Here is an 18197-nt window from a genome sequence, read left to right as displayed (position 1 = left end):
AATGATGAGAAATATAAAAGAGACCTAGAGAGTGTATGCCTAACTTTTTTCTTGTTACTGTGTTTTTTATTTAGTCATTATCTTCTAACATGATTTAAATATTTTAGAAAATTTATTTTTCTCTGACTCTGTAACTGTTTTTTTAAATGTAAACATAAAATTTGCCATCTTAACCATTTTTTTAAATGTACAGTTCAGTAGTGTTAAATATATTCACATTGTTGTGCAACCAGTGTCCAGAACTCTTTCTTCTTACAGAACTAAAACTATACTGATCATCAGTTCCCCACTCCCAACTCTTGTCAGCCCCTGGTAACTACCATTCTGCTTTCTGACTCTACATATTTGACTACTCTAGGTACCTCATATAGTGAACTCATACAGTTTTTGTCTTTTTCTGTAACGTCCAACTTTCCGATGAGGTTCCCAATAGAAGAGTAAGAGATTGGATCAGAGACAAAATTTGAAGAGATAATGGCTGAGATATTTCAGAATTATTGAAAGATATTAATTTATAAATGTAAAATTCCAGTAACTCCCAATAAGATAATAAATCCATACCTTTACTTACCATAGTGAAACTGCAGAAAACAAAAAAGTAAAGAGAGCATTTTAAAGCAGCCAGAGAGAAAAAGTACAGAATCTCTTCAAAACATCAGTAATTAGAGTTCACATCTTAGCAATAGCAATGGAAACTGGATCTTCAGTGTGCCAAAAGAAATAGTTAACAATCTGGAAATCTCTGCCTTCTTTAAATATCCTTTAAGAATGAAAACAAAATAAAGATATTTTTAGGCAAAGAAAAACTGAAGGAATTTGCAATCAGCAAACTGCTTTAAAGGAAACACTACAGATGTTCTTAAGATATTGGAAGGAGTGAAGGCCAAAAAATGAAATTAATATATTGCGAAATCTAAATGAACATTAACTGTATAAAATAATGATGGTAATGCTTTGTAGATGTGTATGTGTGCACACAGGTATGCGTGTATGTGTTTGTAATAAATATATAATTACATTAATAATATAGACAATTTAAAATATGTAATTAATATATACTATACATTTTAATATATATTTTTAAAACTCACAACAATAGCCTTTAATTTGGAAGAGTAGTGAAATAGAGTTCTTTAAGGTCTTTGAGAGGGAGGATATTAACAAATTAGACTTTGGTAAGTCAAGGATACATCTTACAAATTCTAGGATAACTATTAAAAGGATTGAAGAATGTGTAACTTCTAATTAATTTGCGTGAATGGAATGATTATAAAAATCAAAAATAAACAATTCTTACCAAATTTAGAAATAAAAGGAAAATGACGTAATTCAGTAAAGGATAGATAATATAAAACTTGCAACAAATATCACAATAGCAAAATGTAGAAAGCTTTTCTTTTGAAATTGAGAATGTGATAAAGATGCCCATTGTCAATACACTTCTATTCTAATTGAACTGGAGGTCCTGGACAATATATTAATGAAATAAAAAGAAAAAGGTGTAAGGACTGAAAAGGAACTGTCATAATTTGCAGATGATTTTGTGAACATAGGAAACCCTGATGAATCTACAGATAAATTATTTAAATTAATAAGAATTTAAGATTAATCTATTAAATATTATGTACAAAAATCAATTATACTTTTATAAATTGATGATGTTAGAAAATGAAATTTGAAAAAAGAAAGCACAGTAGCCTTAAAAATATCAGATAGTTAAGAATAAATCTGACAAAATATGTGGAAGACTCTATATAGAAAACATATAACGTTTTTGAGAGAAAATAAAGAAAACTAAAAAATGAGTTATTGTACCATGTTCGTAGATTAGAAGACTCAACATTGTGTATATATAAATGTTCCCTAAACTGATCTGTATAGATCACTGCAGTCTCAGTGAAAATCCTGATGGTTTTTTAGGGGGAACTTTGCTGATTCTGAAATATATATGGAAATGCAGAGGGCCAAGAATAGCTAAGATTCTCTCAAAGAAAACAAAGGTAGAAGTATTTGCTCTTTCCAATATCAAGATTTATTATAAAGCTTTGATAATTAAGACAGGGCGATACTGGTAAAGAGTAGGTGGATGGATCAATAGAAAAAATAGAGTACTCAGCCACTTGGATACTTGACTGTGATATATGTGGCATTACAGAGCAGTGGGCAAAAGATTGACTTTCCAATAAGAGGTACTGTGACATTGGGATATCTATATGGAAAAGAAATGAAATTAGGTTCCAGCCCAAACTATTCACACAAAAAAGACCTATATGTGAAAGGAAAACTAATAAAGCTATTAAAAAGTAATACCATAAAGGAAGAGATTTTAAATTAAAGTACATCAACTACATTAAATAAACAAACTGAAGAGACAAACTCACGGGTGGGACCATATATTAGCAACACATCCATAAAAGGATCATATTAAGAAAAAGAATGGGAACTTCTTGTTGTCCAGTGAACATGAAAAGGAGCTCAACCTCATTTGTAATTGGAAAAATGCAAATTAAAACCACAATGAGATACCACTGCACACTCATTAGAATGACTAAAATTAAAAATGTCTTACCAAGTGTTAGTGAGGATATAGAGTAATTTATTTTGGTACACACAAGCACTTGTGCTCCAGGAAACATGTAAAAGAATATTCATAATAGTATTATTTGTAATAACTCCAAACTGGAAATAACCCTTCCATCAACTGTAGAATAAACAAATTGTATATATTCATACAATAGAATACTATACATTAAAGCAATGTTAGTTACATACAACAACATGGCTGAATCATAGAAACAATGTTGAAAAAAACTGAGTGAGGCAGAACTAAACTATAGTATTTAGGGATGCATCCTTAAGTGATAAAAGAGTAAAAGCAAAGAAGTAAATGCCATAAAAGTCAGGATAGAGGTTATCTTTTGGGAGGCAGTTATGGGCCTGTGGGGACTCCTGGAGTGTTGGAAATATTCTACTTCTTAATGTGGATGGTGGTTATATGGATATTCTTGGATATTTTTTAAGATATACATTCTTTTCATGCACTTTTCTGAATGAGTTTTTTTTTTCTTGAGTAAAAGTTGTGATACAATTGAAACATTGATGATATGGCTGAGCAAAGAAAAACAAAGACATCCTGTCATTTTTAAAAGAATATTTCTATATAATGTATCAACCTCTCTAATTTAGTGTCTCTTATACAACAGGGTTGTAAAGTGAGGGACCACATGGTTGTCCTTCGTGATCTGGGTGAAGGTGGAGATTTATTGTCCTCTTCAGCTGCTAGAATACTGGATGATCTGCATAAACACAAAGATGTCATTGTTGTGCCTTTTTCTAAAGACACAGTTTGGTGAGGCGGTGGGAGGGGAGGTGGCGGGGAAGATGCTATACTGCAGCTTTATTCAGTGATTTCCATCTCAGAATCCTCTCTCCCCTAGTGTTTCCCCAATTACTAATGTCAGTCCTCAAATAGTTTACATTATTTCAGAAAGCTTCACTGAAATTATATGTTAGCTTACATTAAGAGCAAGCAGGTGTTTATTTGATAGGAAAAGCACTTCAAAGTATTGGAGATCCAGTGGGAGAAAAACTAATAAAGGGATTCCTTCATGATTGAAAGGTAGAGACCCACGATCTAGTTTTTGAGGTGTATTTTTTCTTTTCCCGAGTTACTTAAGCCCACCTTAAATGCTTGATGGACGCAACTAGAAAAATAGTTGATGGTTGAGGTCATCTTTGCATAAATTTGAACTCCTTGTATTCAATAATTTCTGCAGTCACTTCCATCATTTTGCAGTTGCAGCAAGCTGTCATGGTGGAGGTAGGAGGATCCTTTAATAAAGGCTTTTCTCAAAGCAGAACCCATTATAGAAGTCCATTTACCATTCAACAAGTATGATGTCTTGAGTGCAATGATGGTCCCCCTACATGGAGTGACTTCTAAGAGAATCACTACATGAATTAAAAAATGTAAATGTTGAAGTGGCATACCTTGTACTCAAGAACTATTTTCCTAAAGAGCGACTTATAAAACATTTGCAATAAAAAGATATCATTTGCATTTAAGTTCTTAAGAAATTGAGCACTTCTCCATAAAATGTTTTTCTTTCAAGTGATTCTGGGGTTGGTCCCTGCGATGAGAAGGGTCTAGACTGTGATGTTTTACTGGAGCCAAATACACCATGGGGCCCCAAAAGTGGGGAGCTCAATGCTGTGAGTAGTTTCTTTCATGTATTCTTTATATAAAAAATTAATGACTAAAAATTAGTGACATTTAATCTTTGATAGAAACCTAAATGGTTTAAATTGAAATTAAAATTTCTAGTTAATAAGCATTTACTAACTAATCGTAAGGTATTATGCTGAGTTAATAGGACTATAAGGGTAATAGGACATGTTCTTTGCCCTCAAAGAATTAATAACTGACTTAAATTTGGGGAAAAATTATAACATGGTCTTGAAGGTGCTATAACATTTTTCAGTATGACATTCTTTTGAAAATAATTATAATCAGGAATGCATTTAGTTTTTCCCAAGGTTTCAAAATTGAAATGTTTTTAAGGTGACTAGAAAGCTTTGATTTCTTTGATTCTTGTTGCTAACAGTTTGCCTGTGAAATTCCTGCCTTTGCGTTGGTTGAGGTAGCATTTACTTGAGAAAGTGAAGTATTCCATGTAAAATGCATTATAAACTCCAAATGCTGTAAGAGTTCAATCATTAACATTTATTTATGAATTATATGCAAAAATAGCTAATTAGATTTCTTCACTATTCATGTAAAATCTGGTTCCTTCACTTATAAGAAAAAGCATTAAAAAGTGATTGAAATACTTCAAACAGTAAAATTATGTTATCTCTAAGTGATTTACTTGTCCTTTAGAAATGACACTTTTCTAAATTTTTATTTTTTAGATAAACATATGCAACTTCACTAGACAGGATTTAAAGATTATAATATATCATTTTTAGCCTGAGTTTAAAGTTATGTTTCAATCTAGAAGGGAACTATACTTGTAACTTTTGCAACTCTTCTATAGTATCCATATGAAAGTAAGGAGCTGCTCTCTGGGTAGATGCAGATTTATTAATCTCCCTCTCTCTCTCTCTTTTTTTTTTTTTTTTTTTTCAGTTCTCGTCACTGAAAAACTGGACTTTGCAACTGGTAAGTGAACAACTATATATTCCACTTCCATGGATCTCTTTCTTCTTAAATTAAAGTTTAGTTTAATAGAATCTTTATTAGCATCTTATTTTATAGATTTTAGTTAAATGCATATCATCATTTTCAGTATCTACAATTTTATACTTACTAAAAATTGTTATTGTTTAAAACAGACACATGCTCTATTATCTGACTGCATAAGTCTCCTTAAGTGACTTTTTAAAAGTCACTTTTGAGTCACATTTAGGACATTGAACAAAGCAACAAATGTATTAAGTTCCAATTATTTGGTTGTTTGATTGGTTGATTTTTTTTTTTTTTACCCGTTTGCCATTACTATGCTTTCTGCCATCAGTATTCTCAAAAATGGAGTTAGAATTTGAATCAGGGATGACAAACAGTAGGGTGGGTAGATGTTAGAAATTGATGTAGATATGTTTAATAAACACAGGGCCATGTTGACCCAGAGAATGTGCACAAGTGCTTGCTTATGAGACTTCTTTAATGTTGGCAATTATTATATTTTAATTTAATCTTAATATCAAGGAACATACATTCAGTCGGGTAATAGAGGTGCAATTCAACAAATACCAAGTACCTATTAGGTGCCCATCAGTCTGCTAGAATCTGCAAAGGAAATAAATAAAAATATTTAAAAAATTATATATAATATGATCCTGTCCTAAATGTAGAAATTCTTATCTGTTTCCTGAATGTTGTGCTAGGCAGTGGTTATTTTATCAGCTCTTGTTTGGCTCATTCATCCAAAATAAATTTAGATAACTGTGTTTGAAAAAAAATGCACTCAAGATATGACAGTACAACATTTTTAATAGGGTGTGTTTTGTTTCTTTAAATTCAGAAACAACAGTCATTATTTTCAGAAGAAGAAGAATATACCACTGGGTCTGAGGTCACTGAAGATGAAGTTGGAGATGAAGAAGAAGTATCCAAGAAACAAAGTACATTAATTTCTAAGTTAAAATCATCTCACTTTTATGAAAGGGTTGCATTCTAAAGGCTTTAATGCAAGAGATGAGGAATTGGCATTATAAGTCTACATGATAGGTTACAACATAGGAAAAAAATAAATTAAGGAAGCTCCATCAAGATTCCCTAACCCTGGCACTAACACAGAATACTTATAAAGTTATATAGAAAGTGCAGCATACTGAGAAATAATCCTCACCAGTTTTCATTTCAAGTGTAACCTAATAGGTTTCTCAAAATGTATGACTGACATCAGTGTACCTGAGATGATTTGAAGTGACACTCAAATGAAACATTGACTGTCATCAGAGTATGACTTAAAAAAAATTACTGAAAGCAACAAACGAACAAGACAAACAAAATCTCATAGGCACAGACAAGAGTTTAGTGGTTATCAGAGGGAAAGGGGGAGGAGAGAGGGTAGAGAGGGGTAAAGGGGGTCAAATATATGGTGACAGAAGGAAATTTAATTTGGGGTGGTGAACACAATGCAATATAATGCAAAATGATGTATTATTGAATTGTACACATTGTAATAAACTTACGTGATTTTGTTAACCAATGTCACCCCAATAAATTTAATGAAAAAATTTAGTTCACAAAAATTTTTAAAAACATGATTTTATATGACTATAGAATGAACTTGTGTCAAAATTTTTCAACTCCTTAGAGAAATAGCAGAGAAAATTTGTTCAAAAAGCATTTGAAGGTTTAGGTATTTATTGGCATATGAAAAAAAAGAGTATTAAAAAAAATATTGCAAGTTAGATACAAAACTAATGTCCCACAAAGCAATAAACCTATAACCTGTGGGGTTATCTTTTCTACTAGACAAATCATTTGCATTTCTATTAGACACAAAAATCTGCAAGTTAGCTTGAAACTTCACAGCATCTGGGCCTTTAATCAATAGTAGATGGGAAAGTCAAACAAAGACATTCTCTTAGAGACTTAAATAATTCTTGGGTGGGCATGTTAAACAGTCCTCTGGTATGCCACTGAAAGGACATGCAATCCTCCCTTTGGCTTATTTCCAAGTTTTATATAATTTTTCTTTACATGTTGAATCTCCAAGTGAAAAACTTAGTCCTCTATCAATTATTTTTCAATCCTGATTAGTCAAGAAACTGTTACTATGTTATATGAGTTTTTTCACAGTTGTCTGAGGTATAATTTACATGTAATAAAATTCTCTCATTTTTGAGTGTACACATTGATGAATTTTGGCATAGAGTTGTGTAACCACTACCAAAATCAAGACCTAGAACATCACTCTAAAACGTTACCTCTTGCGCCTTTACATTCAGTTCCCTTTCCCCACTCCCACCTCCAAGCAACTACTAATCTGCTTATCACCTTTTCTCATCTCATATAAATGAAATCATGAGCAGTGTTTTGTGTCTTGCTTCTTTCACTTAATATGATGTTTTTGAGACTCATCCATATTGTGTATATCAGTAGTTTGTTCCTTTTTATTGTAAGGTAATATTCCATTGTATGAATATACCGTAATTTGCTTATCCATTCACCATTTCATGGACATTTGGGTTATTTCCATCCAGTTCTTGGCTATTTTGAATAATGCTGCTGTGAATATTTGCATACAAGTCTGTGTGGCCGTCTGTTTTGATTTTTCTTGGGTAGCTAGATGCCTAGGAGTGGACTTTCTGGGTTATATGGTAAGTGTATGTTTAACTTTATAAGAAACTGCCAAAGTGAATGTGCCATTTTGCACCCCAGCAGCAATGTATGAGAGTTCCAGTTGCTATACATTTGTACCAATACTTGGTATTAGTGTTGTGGTTTTTTTTAACTTTAACCATTTTAGTTCTAAGCATATTTTATGTGCTTATTGACTGTTTATCTTTTTTGTGAAGTATCTGCTTAAATCTTTTGCCTATTTTTTAATTGGATTGTTTGCCTTACTAATAAATTGTAAGAGTTCTTAAGTCCATATTTTTTGCAGCTTTTTTCCTCTAATCATGGTCTTGCCTTTTAATTACATTAATGGTGTCTTTTGAAGAGCAAAAATTTTTAATTTTGTAAATTCTAGTTTTTTAGCTTTCCTTTTATGTTTCATGCTTTAATAGCTAAGGAATTTTTACCTATTCCAAGGTCGCAAAGATTTTCTTCTATGTTTTCTTCTAGAAGTTGTATTATTTTGAGCTGCATCAAGCTTCCAACTTCTTTTTTTTTTTTTTTTAATTTAAATACCATAGGCATAGCCAGTTGTTCCAGAATCATTTGTCATAAGACTGTTCTTTCCCCATTAGGTTACTTTGACACCTTCGTCAAAAAACTCAGTTGACCATTACATATGGATCTATTTCTGAACCCTATTCTCTTCCATTGTATCTTATGTCTGTCTATACATCAGTATATCAATACCACACTGTCTTAATTTTTGTAGTTTTTAGTGAGACTTGAAATCTGGTGCTGTGAATCCTCCAAAAATGTTCTTTTGTTTTAGATTATTTTGATATTTCTAGGTGATTTGCATTTCCTATACAGTTTAGAATGAGTGGGTAGTTCTACAAAAATACTGCTGGGATTTTTATTGGGATTGTGTTGAACCTATATATATCATCAATTTGTGAGAATTGCATTTTTTTTCCCCAATGGCAAGTCTTCCAATCCATGAACATGAAATATCTCTCCATTTATTTAAGTCATCTTTAATGTTTCTCAACAGTGTTTTGTAGTTCAGTATGCAGATGTGGAACATCTTTTGTTAAATTTATTCTTAAGTATTTTTAGTGCTGTTATAAATGGAAGTAGATTTTTAAATTTTTCCAATTGTTTATTGATGATAATATTGAAATACAATTGATCTTTGTATATTGACCATGTGACCTATAACCTTGCTAATAAATTCACTTAATTTTTCTTCACTTTCTAATATGTATGCCTTTTATTTCTTTATCTTGTCTTTTTGCACTGGTTAGGACCTGATGTTAAATAGAAGACATCGTTGTCTTCTCCCCTGTCTTAGGAGGAAAGCATTCAATCTTTAATCATTAAGTATGTAATGTTTATTGTTGGTTTTTCATGAATGCCTTTTCTCAGGTTGAGGAGTTTTCTTTCTATTTCTAGTTTGCTGAGTTATTATAGTAAATGGATGTTGAGTTTTGTCAAATGCTTTTTCTCCGCTTATTGATCTATAGTTTTTCTCCTTTTTTATATCAATATGATATATTACATTGATTTTTTGAAAGCGTTATACCCATCTTCTGGGGGTAAACTCCACTTGGTCATGAGGTATTTTTCTTTTTATATATTACTGTATTTGACTTGTTCATATTGTGTTACAGATTTTTTGTTTGTGTTCATGAAGGATATTTGTAGCTTTTTAAATGATATTTTCTTCAAGCTTTGGTATCAGAGTAATACCGACCTCATAAAATGAGCTGGAAAGTATTCCCTTCATTCTCTTTTCTGAAAGAATTTGTGTGGTATTATTTCTCCCTTAAATATATGATAAAAATCAGCAGTGAAGTCATCTGGGCCTGGAATTTTCTTTATAGGAAGGTTTTTAAATATGAATTCAGTGTCTTTAATTAATATAGTGCTATTCAAGTTTTCTCTTCTTGAATCTGTTTTTGATAATTTCTGTCTTTCAAAGGAATTTGTCCATTTAATCCAAGTGTCAAATTTATTGGCATAAATTTTTATTTTTATTATCTTTTGTCTGAAAGATCTATAGTGATGTCCCTGTTTCATTCCTGATATTGGTAATTTGTGTTTTATCCCCTTTTTTTCTTGATCAGTTTAGCTAGAGGTTTATTAGTTTTATTGATCTTTTCAAAGAACCAGCTTTTTAAAATATCATTGATTTTCTCTATAGCTTATCTAATTTATATTTCATTGATTTGTTCACTCTTATATTTAGTATTTCCTTCTTTGTAATTAATTTCATCTTAATTTCCTCTTTTTTTAGCTTCTTATAGTGGAAACTGAAATCATTGTTTTACTTTTCTAATATAAGCATTTAAAGCTGTAAGATTCACACTAAGCACTGCTTTAAGTGTTTCCCATAGACTTTGATATATCTTGTTTCATATATATTAAATACAGAATATTTTCTAATTTCTCTTATGATTTTTCTTTGACCCATATGTTGTATAGTAGTACATTGTTAATTTCCGAATATTTTCAGATTTTCTGGATACTTTTCAGTTATAGCTTTCTAATTTAATTCCATTATAGTAAGAGAACATACGCTTTGTGGTTTCATCCTCTAAATTATATTGAGAATTGTTCCAGATATGCATGAAAAGAATGTAAATTCTGCTGTTATTGGTGGAGTAGTCTATAAATGTCAAGTCAAGTTGGTTTGACTGACTGGTATAAGTCTTCTATAATCATGCTCATTTTCACTTGTTCTATCAATTAATAGAGTGGTGTTGAAATTTCCAGCTATAATTGTTAATTTATATATTTTTTTCTTTCAAGTCTGTTTTTACTCGTGTATGTTAGAGCTTTGTCATTAGGCACATATACATTTATAGTGTATTGACTCATCAGTATGATGTATTCCTCTTCATCTATAGTAGAACTGCTTGTCTTGATTTCTCGTGTTCAGTATTAATATAATCACTCTAAACTTCTTTTGTTTAAAGTTTAGATGACATATCTTTTTTTATTCTTTTATTTTATTCATCCTTTTTGTGTTTCTCAATTTAGAGTGTATGTCTTGCAGATAGCATATTGTTGGAAATTGCTTTTTTATCCAGTTTGACAATCTCTGTCTTTTGATTGGAGTATTTATTTCATTTATATTTAATGTGTTTTTCAGCTGGAGTTTCCTTATAGTTTCTATTTATTTGTTGTGATTCTCCATGTGTTTACTCAATAATATCATTTTTCCTTTGAATATATTTATAATAGTTGCTTTGAAGTCATTATCTGCTAAATCCAACATGCAGGCTCTCACAGAATTCGTTTCTGTTGAATGTTTCTTTTTCTGAGTGGGTTGTACTTTTAAGTTTCTTTACCTCCTAACTTTTAGGTGAAAAATGGACATTGTAGATTATCTCTGTGCAACTCTGAAATCTGTTTTGTTTTTGTGAGGATTATCGGTTTTTTTGTTCTAGTAGACATTTAACTTGCCTGACCCAAACTGCAAAGTCTGTCTTCCCCATAGGATGCAGTGGATGGTGTCTCTGCACAGGTTTGTTGATTTTTGTTTGTTTTGTTTTTGTTTTTTGTTTTTTTTCAGCTGTCAACTGCTGCTGCTTTAGCCTGCTACCCAAGGATCATACCCACCTATGCAGTTCAGTAGTCAGCCAAGGATTCAGACAGAATTTATATTCAGATTGGGGACTTACTCGCTTAGTGGTTCCCTTGCTTTATGGGTTTCCTTTAGATTTCTAGTTGTTTCTCCAGTCCCACGTCTGACCTTCACTAAGGCTTCAGCTGTCAGAAGCTCAAGCTGTATGTAGTTTGGGGAAACCATTCAGTCAAATGTACAAGAAACTCCCACATCTTACCAAGAGCAGTTCTGTCTTGCAAGAGTTGATACCCCACCCTAGTTTCTGCTTGCCTTTTTAGCTGAACTTCCTAGGGTCTTCCATACACTTATATAGTTTAACACTTAGGTAGGAATTTGGGCAGAGTTTATATTCACATTTTAGATCTCAGGTCTAAATTTCTCCTTTAAATTTCTCCTTTAAATTTCCAGCTTATCTGTTTCTTTGAACTCTATCATCTTTTCTCTAGTGCTCATATAGTTGCAATTTTCTTCCCTGAGCTGGGAGGTTGAGAAGTGCCCTCAGGCAAGAAGGCCATAAAGTTTTTACCTCCTGCATCTTTCAAAAGTAAACATTCAGTTTCTACCTGCCTTTAATTATTTGCCAGTGCCTGGAAATGGTTGTTTATAATATCTTTGTTCTGTTTTCATCATAGTTTTCTTTGGAAGGAATTGTGTAACCTCTTTACACTGTCATAATTGATGTTTGAGAAATAGTGATCCACTGTATAGTATCCTTATCTTTAAACATTGTTTTTAGAAAAATGCTTCTTTCTCTTTTTCTTTTCTGCCCCTTTCCTTTTTCTACTAAACTGTCAGCCAGACAGAAGTTCAGAATACTGACTGCAAGAATGCCCAAGTCCAGGATAAGTTTGTTTCAAATCTCCTTCCCAATATCATTTCTCTCCTACCTCCATTTTTACCTTCATAGCCCCATCTCCTGCCTGAGCAAAAAACATTTTAAAGATTTTTTGAGTTCTTCTCTAATTCTCAAATTGTGTTTTTCTCGGTTATAGTTATTTTTTACATGAAAATTTTAGAATTAGGAGATGACTTCACTTTCAAAGTAAATTCAGAGAAATAAATATGTATAGTTTTCCTTAACATTTTTCTATATTTAATTTCACTGGAACTTTGATTTCATTGTCCTCATTTTTTCCCCCAAAGGTTTATGCCAAATAGAAGAAAAGTAATTAAAATGAACCCCTGTTAAGCACTTTCAGTTTGACTTCCTCACATATTTACTTTTTATTCAGAGGTAATTTATTAGTTTTAAAAAAACAATGTTTTTTTAATGCTTTTATTGTTTGGAAGTAACAAGTACATTGGAGAAATATATGGGATTTATGTTCATAACATTAATTTTCTGTTATTAGGGAAAAAGGAGAAGCCAAAGAAGTTCACTAAACCACCAAAAAAACAGATGTCTTCACCCTGTGGTCATAAGAAAGAAAAAGCATTGGAGAAGGTAACTCTAAATTATCTGTTACTATTCTAAAGTTTATATTGAGAAATAAGCAAGCAAGTGTAGCCAGGAAAAATCTGAAGAAAAAAAAAAAAAAGAGTAACGAATACCACAATGGAATACTAGCAGTGTAAAATGAATGAAGAAGTTCTATAAAGACTGATTTTAAAGATCTCTAAGATATATTGACAGGTGAAAAAAGAAAAGTGCAGAATAGTGTATAGTGGCATATTATGCTACCATTTGTGTAGAATAGATGAAGGAATATGTATGAATTTCATTGTATATACATGAAATCTCTCTGGAAAGCTACACAAGAAATTGGTAAGATTGGTAAGATTGCCTCTAAGGAAGGGAACTGAATGAGAACAGGCTTTTTACTATATGTGCTAGTTATGCCTTTTGAATTTTGAACCAATATTATTTATTCAAAAAATGGCATACATAATTTAAAATAAGATAAATAAATAGACTATAAAATAAGTAAATATACTTTTAAATAATACAGACTTTAAGATTTTTTAAAGTAAATTATATTTTATGATCTTTGAAAATAATTCTTATTTTCCTGTGATTTCAAAGGAAGGGGTAAAAAGCAAGGTAGGAATAAGAGGACAGTAATAACCACTGTTGGCTGAAAGAGAAACCAAAATATATGAAAGGCTGAGGTTGAGACAAGTTTCACACAATTACATTGAACAGGTTGTACATTTACCTTCATGTTAAGTACTACAGACACACAAATGGGTAAATTCTAAAAGGTTACATAAGTGGGACTTCAAGGGCAGACAAATAAAACTGGGTTCAAATTCTAGGTTTCTTTCTCTTCAGACAAGTTTCTTAACTTCTCTGAACCTATGTTATTATAGAGATAATAATAGCACCTGTCTCACATGGTTGTTGCCAAGACTTAAATGAAATAATACTTGTAATGCTCTTGGTATAGTATCTTGCACTCCATAAATGTAAACTCTTTTTATTATTAACTATAACACTAAGCAGTAAATATGTTCTAACTGGGCCTTACTGTTGTCAACTTTTTTTCAGTCAACTACTAGAGATGTGTCTCCTTTCGTGTGAGTATTACTCTTAACCCCAATCAGATGTCCACTCTTAAAGCATCAGTGCTGACTTTCATTTAATTTTTTCAATAGTGTAAGTATGCAGAAGAATAAATGGGATGCTACAAGATCTTTGAGATTCAACCAGGATGCACAAAGAGAAGATGGTAAGTTTTATTATTTGGGTAATGTACAAATTAGGTCTAAATAATAATAAAAATCTTTTATGAAGCATGCCGAATCACTTTAAAGGTTTCAACTGGAATAAGGTCCAGAATTAGCACATTCCCTTAGGCATCAATTAGAGCTTCATTACTAGATAACATATTGTTTTATGCACTGACTTTTTCCCACTACTTTCACTCCAAAGATGACAGAATGTGTTTTAGGCCGATTTACAATAATCTTAATCACAGAACGATTTTCCATGTAGTATGAGCCATTTTGCCACTTGTTGCCTAAAATTCTTCAAAGATAAATAGATGTGTGTGCCTGTAATATAATATTTCGTGATAGTTTCATAAACTCTTGATGATTGCAATCCTTTTTAAGAAATAAAAGTGATAAGTCATTCTTATAAAAAAGTAAGGTTTATTATTTTTTACCTTCAGATCAACGACGGATGTCTGAAATTACAGGGCACCTAATAAAGATGAGATTGGGTGATCTGGACCGAGTCAAGTCAAAAGAAGCAAAAGAAGTAAGGATTGTGTACCTAGTATACTGTGCTTGCTTAGATATACTTTCCTACTTTACTTACTTATTTATTTTTAATGCCTATAGCACCTGGTATTCCTAGGCGGTTTTCCATCCAAGTACTAACCAGGCCCAATCCTGCTTAACTTCCAAGATCAGATGAGATCAGGCACATTCAGTGTGGCATGGCCATAGACCCTACTTTATTTTTATCATGAGGAGTGTAAAGATGTTTTAGGCAGAATTTTAAAAAAATAATTTAAATATTTGTATATATTTTATATTCTGTACCAGTTAACCAGTTTATTCACGTAAAAGTTTTCTGCCACCTCCAGTTATCCCTGGTCCATGGATAACACACATAGTAAAGTACATTATCACTGAAAGTGTAATGACACACCAAGAGTAGATTAACTGCAGCTGACCAAATGCCAACTATCCAGGGGGCAACTTTCTGGAAGTTGCTGATTTTGATCAACCCTGAAGCCAATGCTTAGATGTTATCTCTAAAATAAGATGTTATCTTGCTGAAAATGATGACTAGAAGTACCTGTACTTTTACTAGAATTACATATTAGTCATAACATGTATTATTACTATTGATATTATATAACTATAATAACTTTTGCCCCTAATTTTTAAAAAAATTTGGTTCCCTATAAAACTCCTAAAACAGAACATAAGAAAAAGTCTTTATGACCTTGGACTAGGCAAATATTTCTTAGCTACAACACCAAAACCATGGTTTATAAAAGAAAAAAATTCATCAAAATTTAAAAGTTGTTCTTTTTGAAAAACTGTTAATAGAAGGAAAAGACAAGCTGTAAACTAGGAGAAAATATGTATAAAATACTTATCTGGTAAAGGATTTGTATCTAGAATATATCAAGAACTCTTAAAACTCAATAAAATAATTCAATAAAAAGAAATGGGCAAAAGATTAACTATACACCTCTTGAAAGAAGGATACGGGGCAAATAAGCACCTGAAAAGATGCAACATCATTAGTCATTAGAGAAATGTAAATTAAAACTTCAATGATATATCACTATACACCAACTAGAATATCTAAAAAGAAAATTTTAAACATACTGGCAAGGATATGGAGCAACTCGAACTCATATATAGCAAGTAGGGATGCAAAAGGAATGATCACTTTGGAAAAACAGTTTGGCAGTTTCTTATAACATTACATATTTACTCACCATACAGATCAATTCATACATGTTTATAGTGGCTTTATTCAAAATCATCAAAAACTAGAAACAACCCAAATGTCCTTCACCTGGAAAATGATTAAAACTGTGGTATATATTAAAAAGAACAAATCACTGATACATGCTTCAACATCAATAAGTCTCTTCTACATTATGCTAAGTAAAAGAAGCCAGATTCAAAAGGCTACAGACTGTAAGATTCTAGTTCTGTAATGTTCTGGAAAATGCAAAACTGTAGGACATAAAATAGATCAGCAGTTACCAAGTAGTGGTAGTGTCAAATCATTTGACTTAAAAAGACGCACAAGGGGATTTTCCTGGGGTGATGGAACTGTTCTGTCTCCATTGTAACATTGGTTACACAATTGTATGCATTTGTCAAAACTCAGAAATGTTTACTAAAAAGGGTGAATTTTAATGTTTGTAAAATTATACATGTAAATTATAAGTCAAAGAGCCTGAATTTTAAAAATCAAAATGTCATTTTAATAAAGCACAACTGTTATTGATTCTGTAAAAATAAATGAATTTGCTCCTTTATCTTGCAGTTTGCAGGAGGTATTTATTCCAGGCTTGAAGCGCAAATTAAGGCCTCAGTGCCAGTGAGTGCACGTCAAGGCAGCACTGAGAAAAACACAAGGTAAATAAGCATAAACAAATTCAGAATACCATTGACTTTGAAGTGATCCTTTTTTAGGGACAATTATATACTAGAAGCACATAATTTGAGTTTTGTTTTGTTTTGTTTCAAGGATTAGATCAAGACATCAATAAGAATCAGATTTCAACTTAAAAGTTAAGACTTAAAAAGATCATAAGCACAAAATTTAATGAAAGTACAGTTTTTTTAAAAGTTTTCTGTTTATTAATTAGGCTCTGTTCTGACCCAACTGCTGATAGAAATGCAAGCTATAGTCCTACTGTGAATTAGACTTTTTGTCCTGTTTATCGGTTATATATTACTTTAGATAAATCATTGAAGTCTTTCTCATTCCTTGTTTTATTTTATTTCTCTCCATAAAACCTAACTTGTGGGTCCTGTGTCATTTTATATCACAAATTTTCTTTTAAAGGTTAAGAGTTTCTGAGATTTTTATCCTTACTACTATAGATCCAAATGCCATATCTGCAATTCTGAAATCCAGAAAGCTTAGAAACTCAGAAGATTTTTTCATATGTCTGTGTCAGCTCAAACCTAAACTGAGCTACTATGATACTACTTATAGTTTTTGTTTATCTCACTTGTTACTGAAGAAACATTAATGTGTTTGATTATGAGGCACTGCTCCAGATCTATAATGTACAATATATGTACCATATTATCCGCCCCAAATCAAAAAATATCTGAATTCCAAAATACATCTGATTCCAAGTGTTTTTAAAAATGGATTATGGAGCTACATGAAGTTTCATTAAATTTGATACCGTCAAGCAAGTATAACCTAAGCAACAGTAACTTTCTATTGTTTTAGAAGCACCTCTGACCTTCTTTTCTGTTTAAAAAATCTAGGTCTAAAAGCCGTTGGGGTCCAGGGCGCCCTGCGTAAAGCACCTTAACTAAAAAGACAGAAGCCACACCTTTGGACATCAGAAATTGCTCACTTCTTGAAGATCTTCAGAACGATGACTTCTAAATGTTTTAAGTTATTTATTAATTATTCTTGCAAACCACACAAATCATAATGCTAAGGGAAGTATATAGTTAGGTCTTATGAAATCTTATTGTAAATTGAAACTTCTTAAATCTAATGTTCCTTTAGTGTGATGCTAGGCTATGTAGAAAATTAATATTTACACATTTGCATAGTTAAGACTCCTAATATTTGTTATCCTTAATTTATTTATTTGAAAAAGAAGAGGCCTAAACTCTCAAGTAGCTAGGAATTTTTAAGATCTTAGAAAATTAGGGGAACACAGCTGGTAGTGGTACCGTGCATGTGCACTGATTGTAGTGTGTCTTTTGGGCTGTAAATCTTGGGATAGCATTGAGAAGTGCAATTTGTGTGATGAAACTCCCAATGATGCTAATTTTAAGTTTGCGTGAATATTAAGGAGTGACAGATCTCAAGACTTCATTAAATAAAGTTTCATGGTGAGGTATTTCCTGTGTTGGGCAGAAGGGTTAATTTTTTTTCAGCGTTATTCTATGGAAAGCACAATGTTAATCCAACTTTTTTTTCTTTTGCTTTTTAATGCTTATCTGTTGGTCATCTGAGCTGCAATTCCTGCTTATTACCTCTTTCCTCTATGAAGCCAGTGCCATTCTGAATTTGTTAAAATAACCATTGATAGTGTTAGGATGGTAAATCATTTCAGTTGTATGAGACACCCACTATACTGTTCTCAGGGCTCCAAAACC

The 18197-nt window shown here is 31.8% G+C and overlaps 1 protein-coding gene and 1 pseudogene across 5 annotated transcripts in view; one reads left to right on the top strand and one right to left on the bottom strand.

The window, feature by feature from the left end:
• Positions 1-17938, top strand: part of KIAA1841 (KIAA1841 ortholog) — a 49852-nt gene extending 31914 nt beyond the window's left edge. For 4 of the 5 annotated variants that reach the window (XM_023532848.1, XM_011363913.2, XM_011363911.2 and 1 more), the window contains 10 exons: positions 3204-3349; positions 4113-4212; positions 5129-5161; positions 6024-6123; positions 12776-12867; positions 13912-13940; positions 14019-14092; positions 14537-14625; positions 16387-16478; positions 17349-17938. In XM_023532848.1, the coding sequence (XP_023388616.1) occupies positions 3204-3349; positions 4113-4212; positions 5129-5161; positions 6024-6123; positions 12776-12867; positions 13912-13940; positions 14019-14092; positions 14537-14625; positions 16387-16478; positions 17349-17385 (792 nt within the window). In that variant the 3' untranslated portion in view covers positions 17386-17938. Of the gene's footprint in view, positions 1-3203; positions 3350-4112; positions 4213-5128; positions 5162-6023; positions 6124-12566; positions 12658-12775; positions 12868-13911; positions 13941-14018; positions 14093-14536; positions 14626-16386; positions 16479-17348 lie in introns of those variants that run through there. The other variant, XR_002781266.1, reaches the window with a different exon arrangement.
• Positions 14700-14818, bottom strand: LOC111742329 (annotated as a pseudogene).
• Positions 17939-18197: the final 259 nt, after the last annotated feature.

The sequence above is a fragment of the Pteropus vampyrus genome, unplaced genomic scaffold (assembly GCF_000151845.1).
Source record: "Pteropus vampyrus isolate Shadow unplaced genomic scaffold, Pvam_2.0 Scaffold91, whole genome shotgun sequence".
Classification (NCBI taxonomy): Eukaryota; Metazoa; Chordata; class Mammalia; order Chiroptera; family Pteropodidae; genus Pteropus; species Pteropus vampyrus.
The sequence above is the reverse complement of the archived record's forward strand: the minus strand, read 5'-3'. Positions and strand labels throughout refer to the sequence as shown.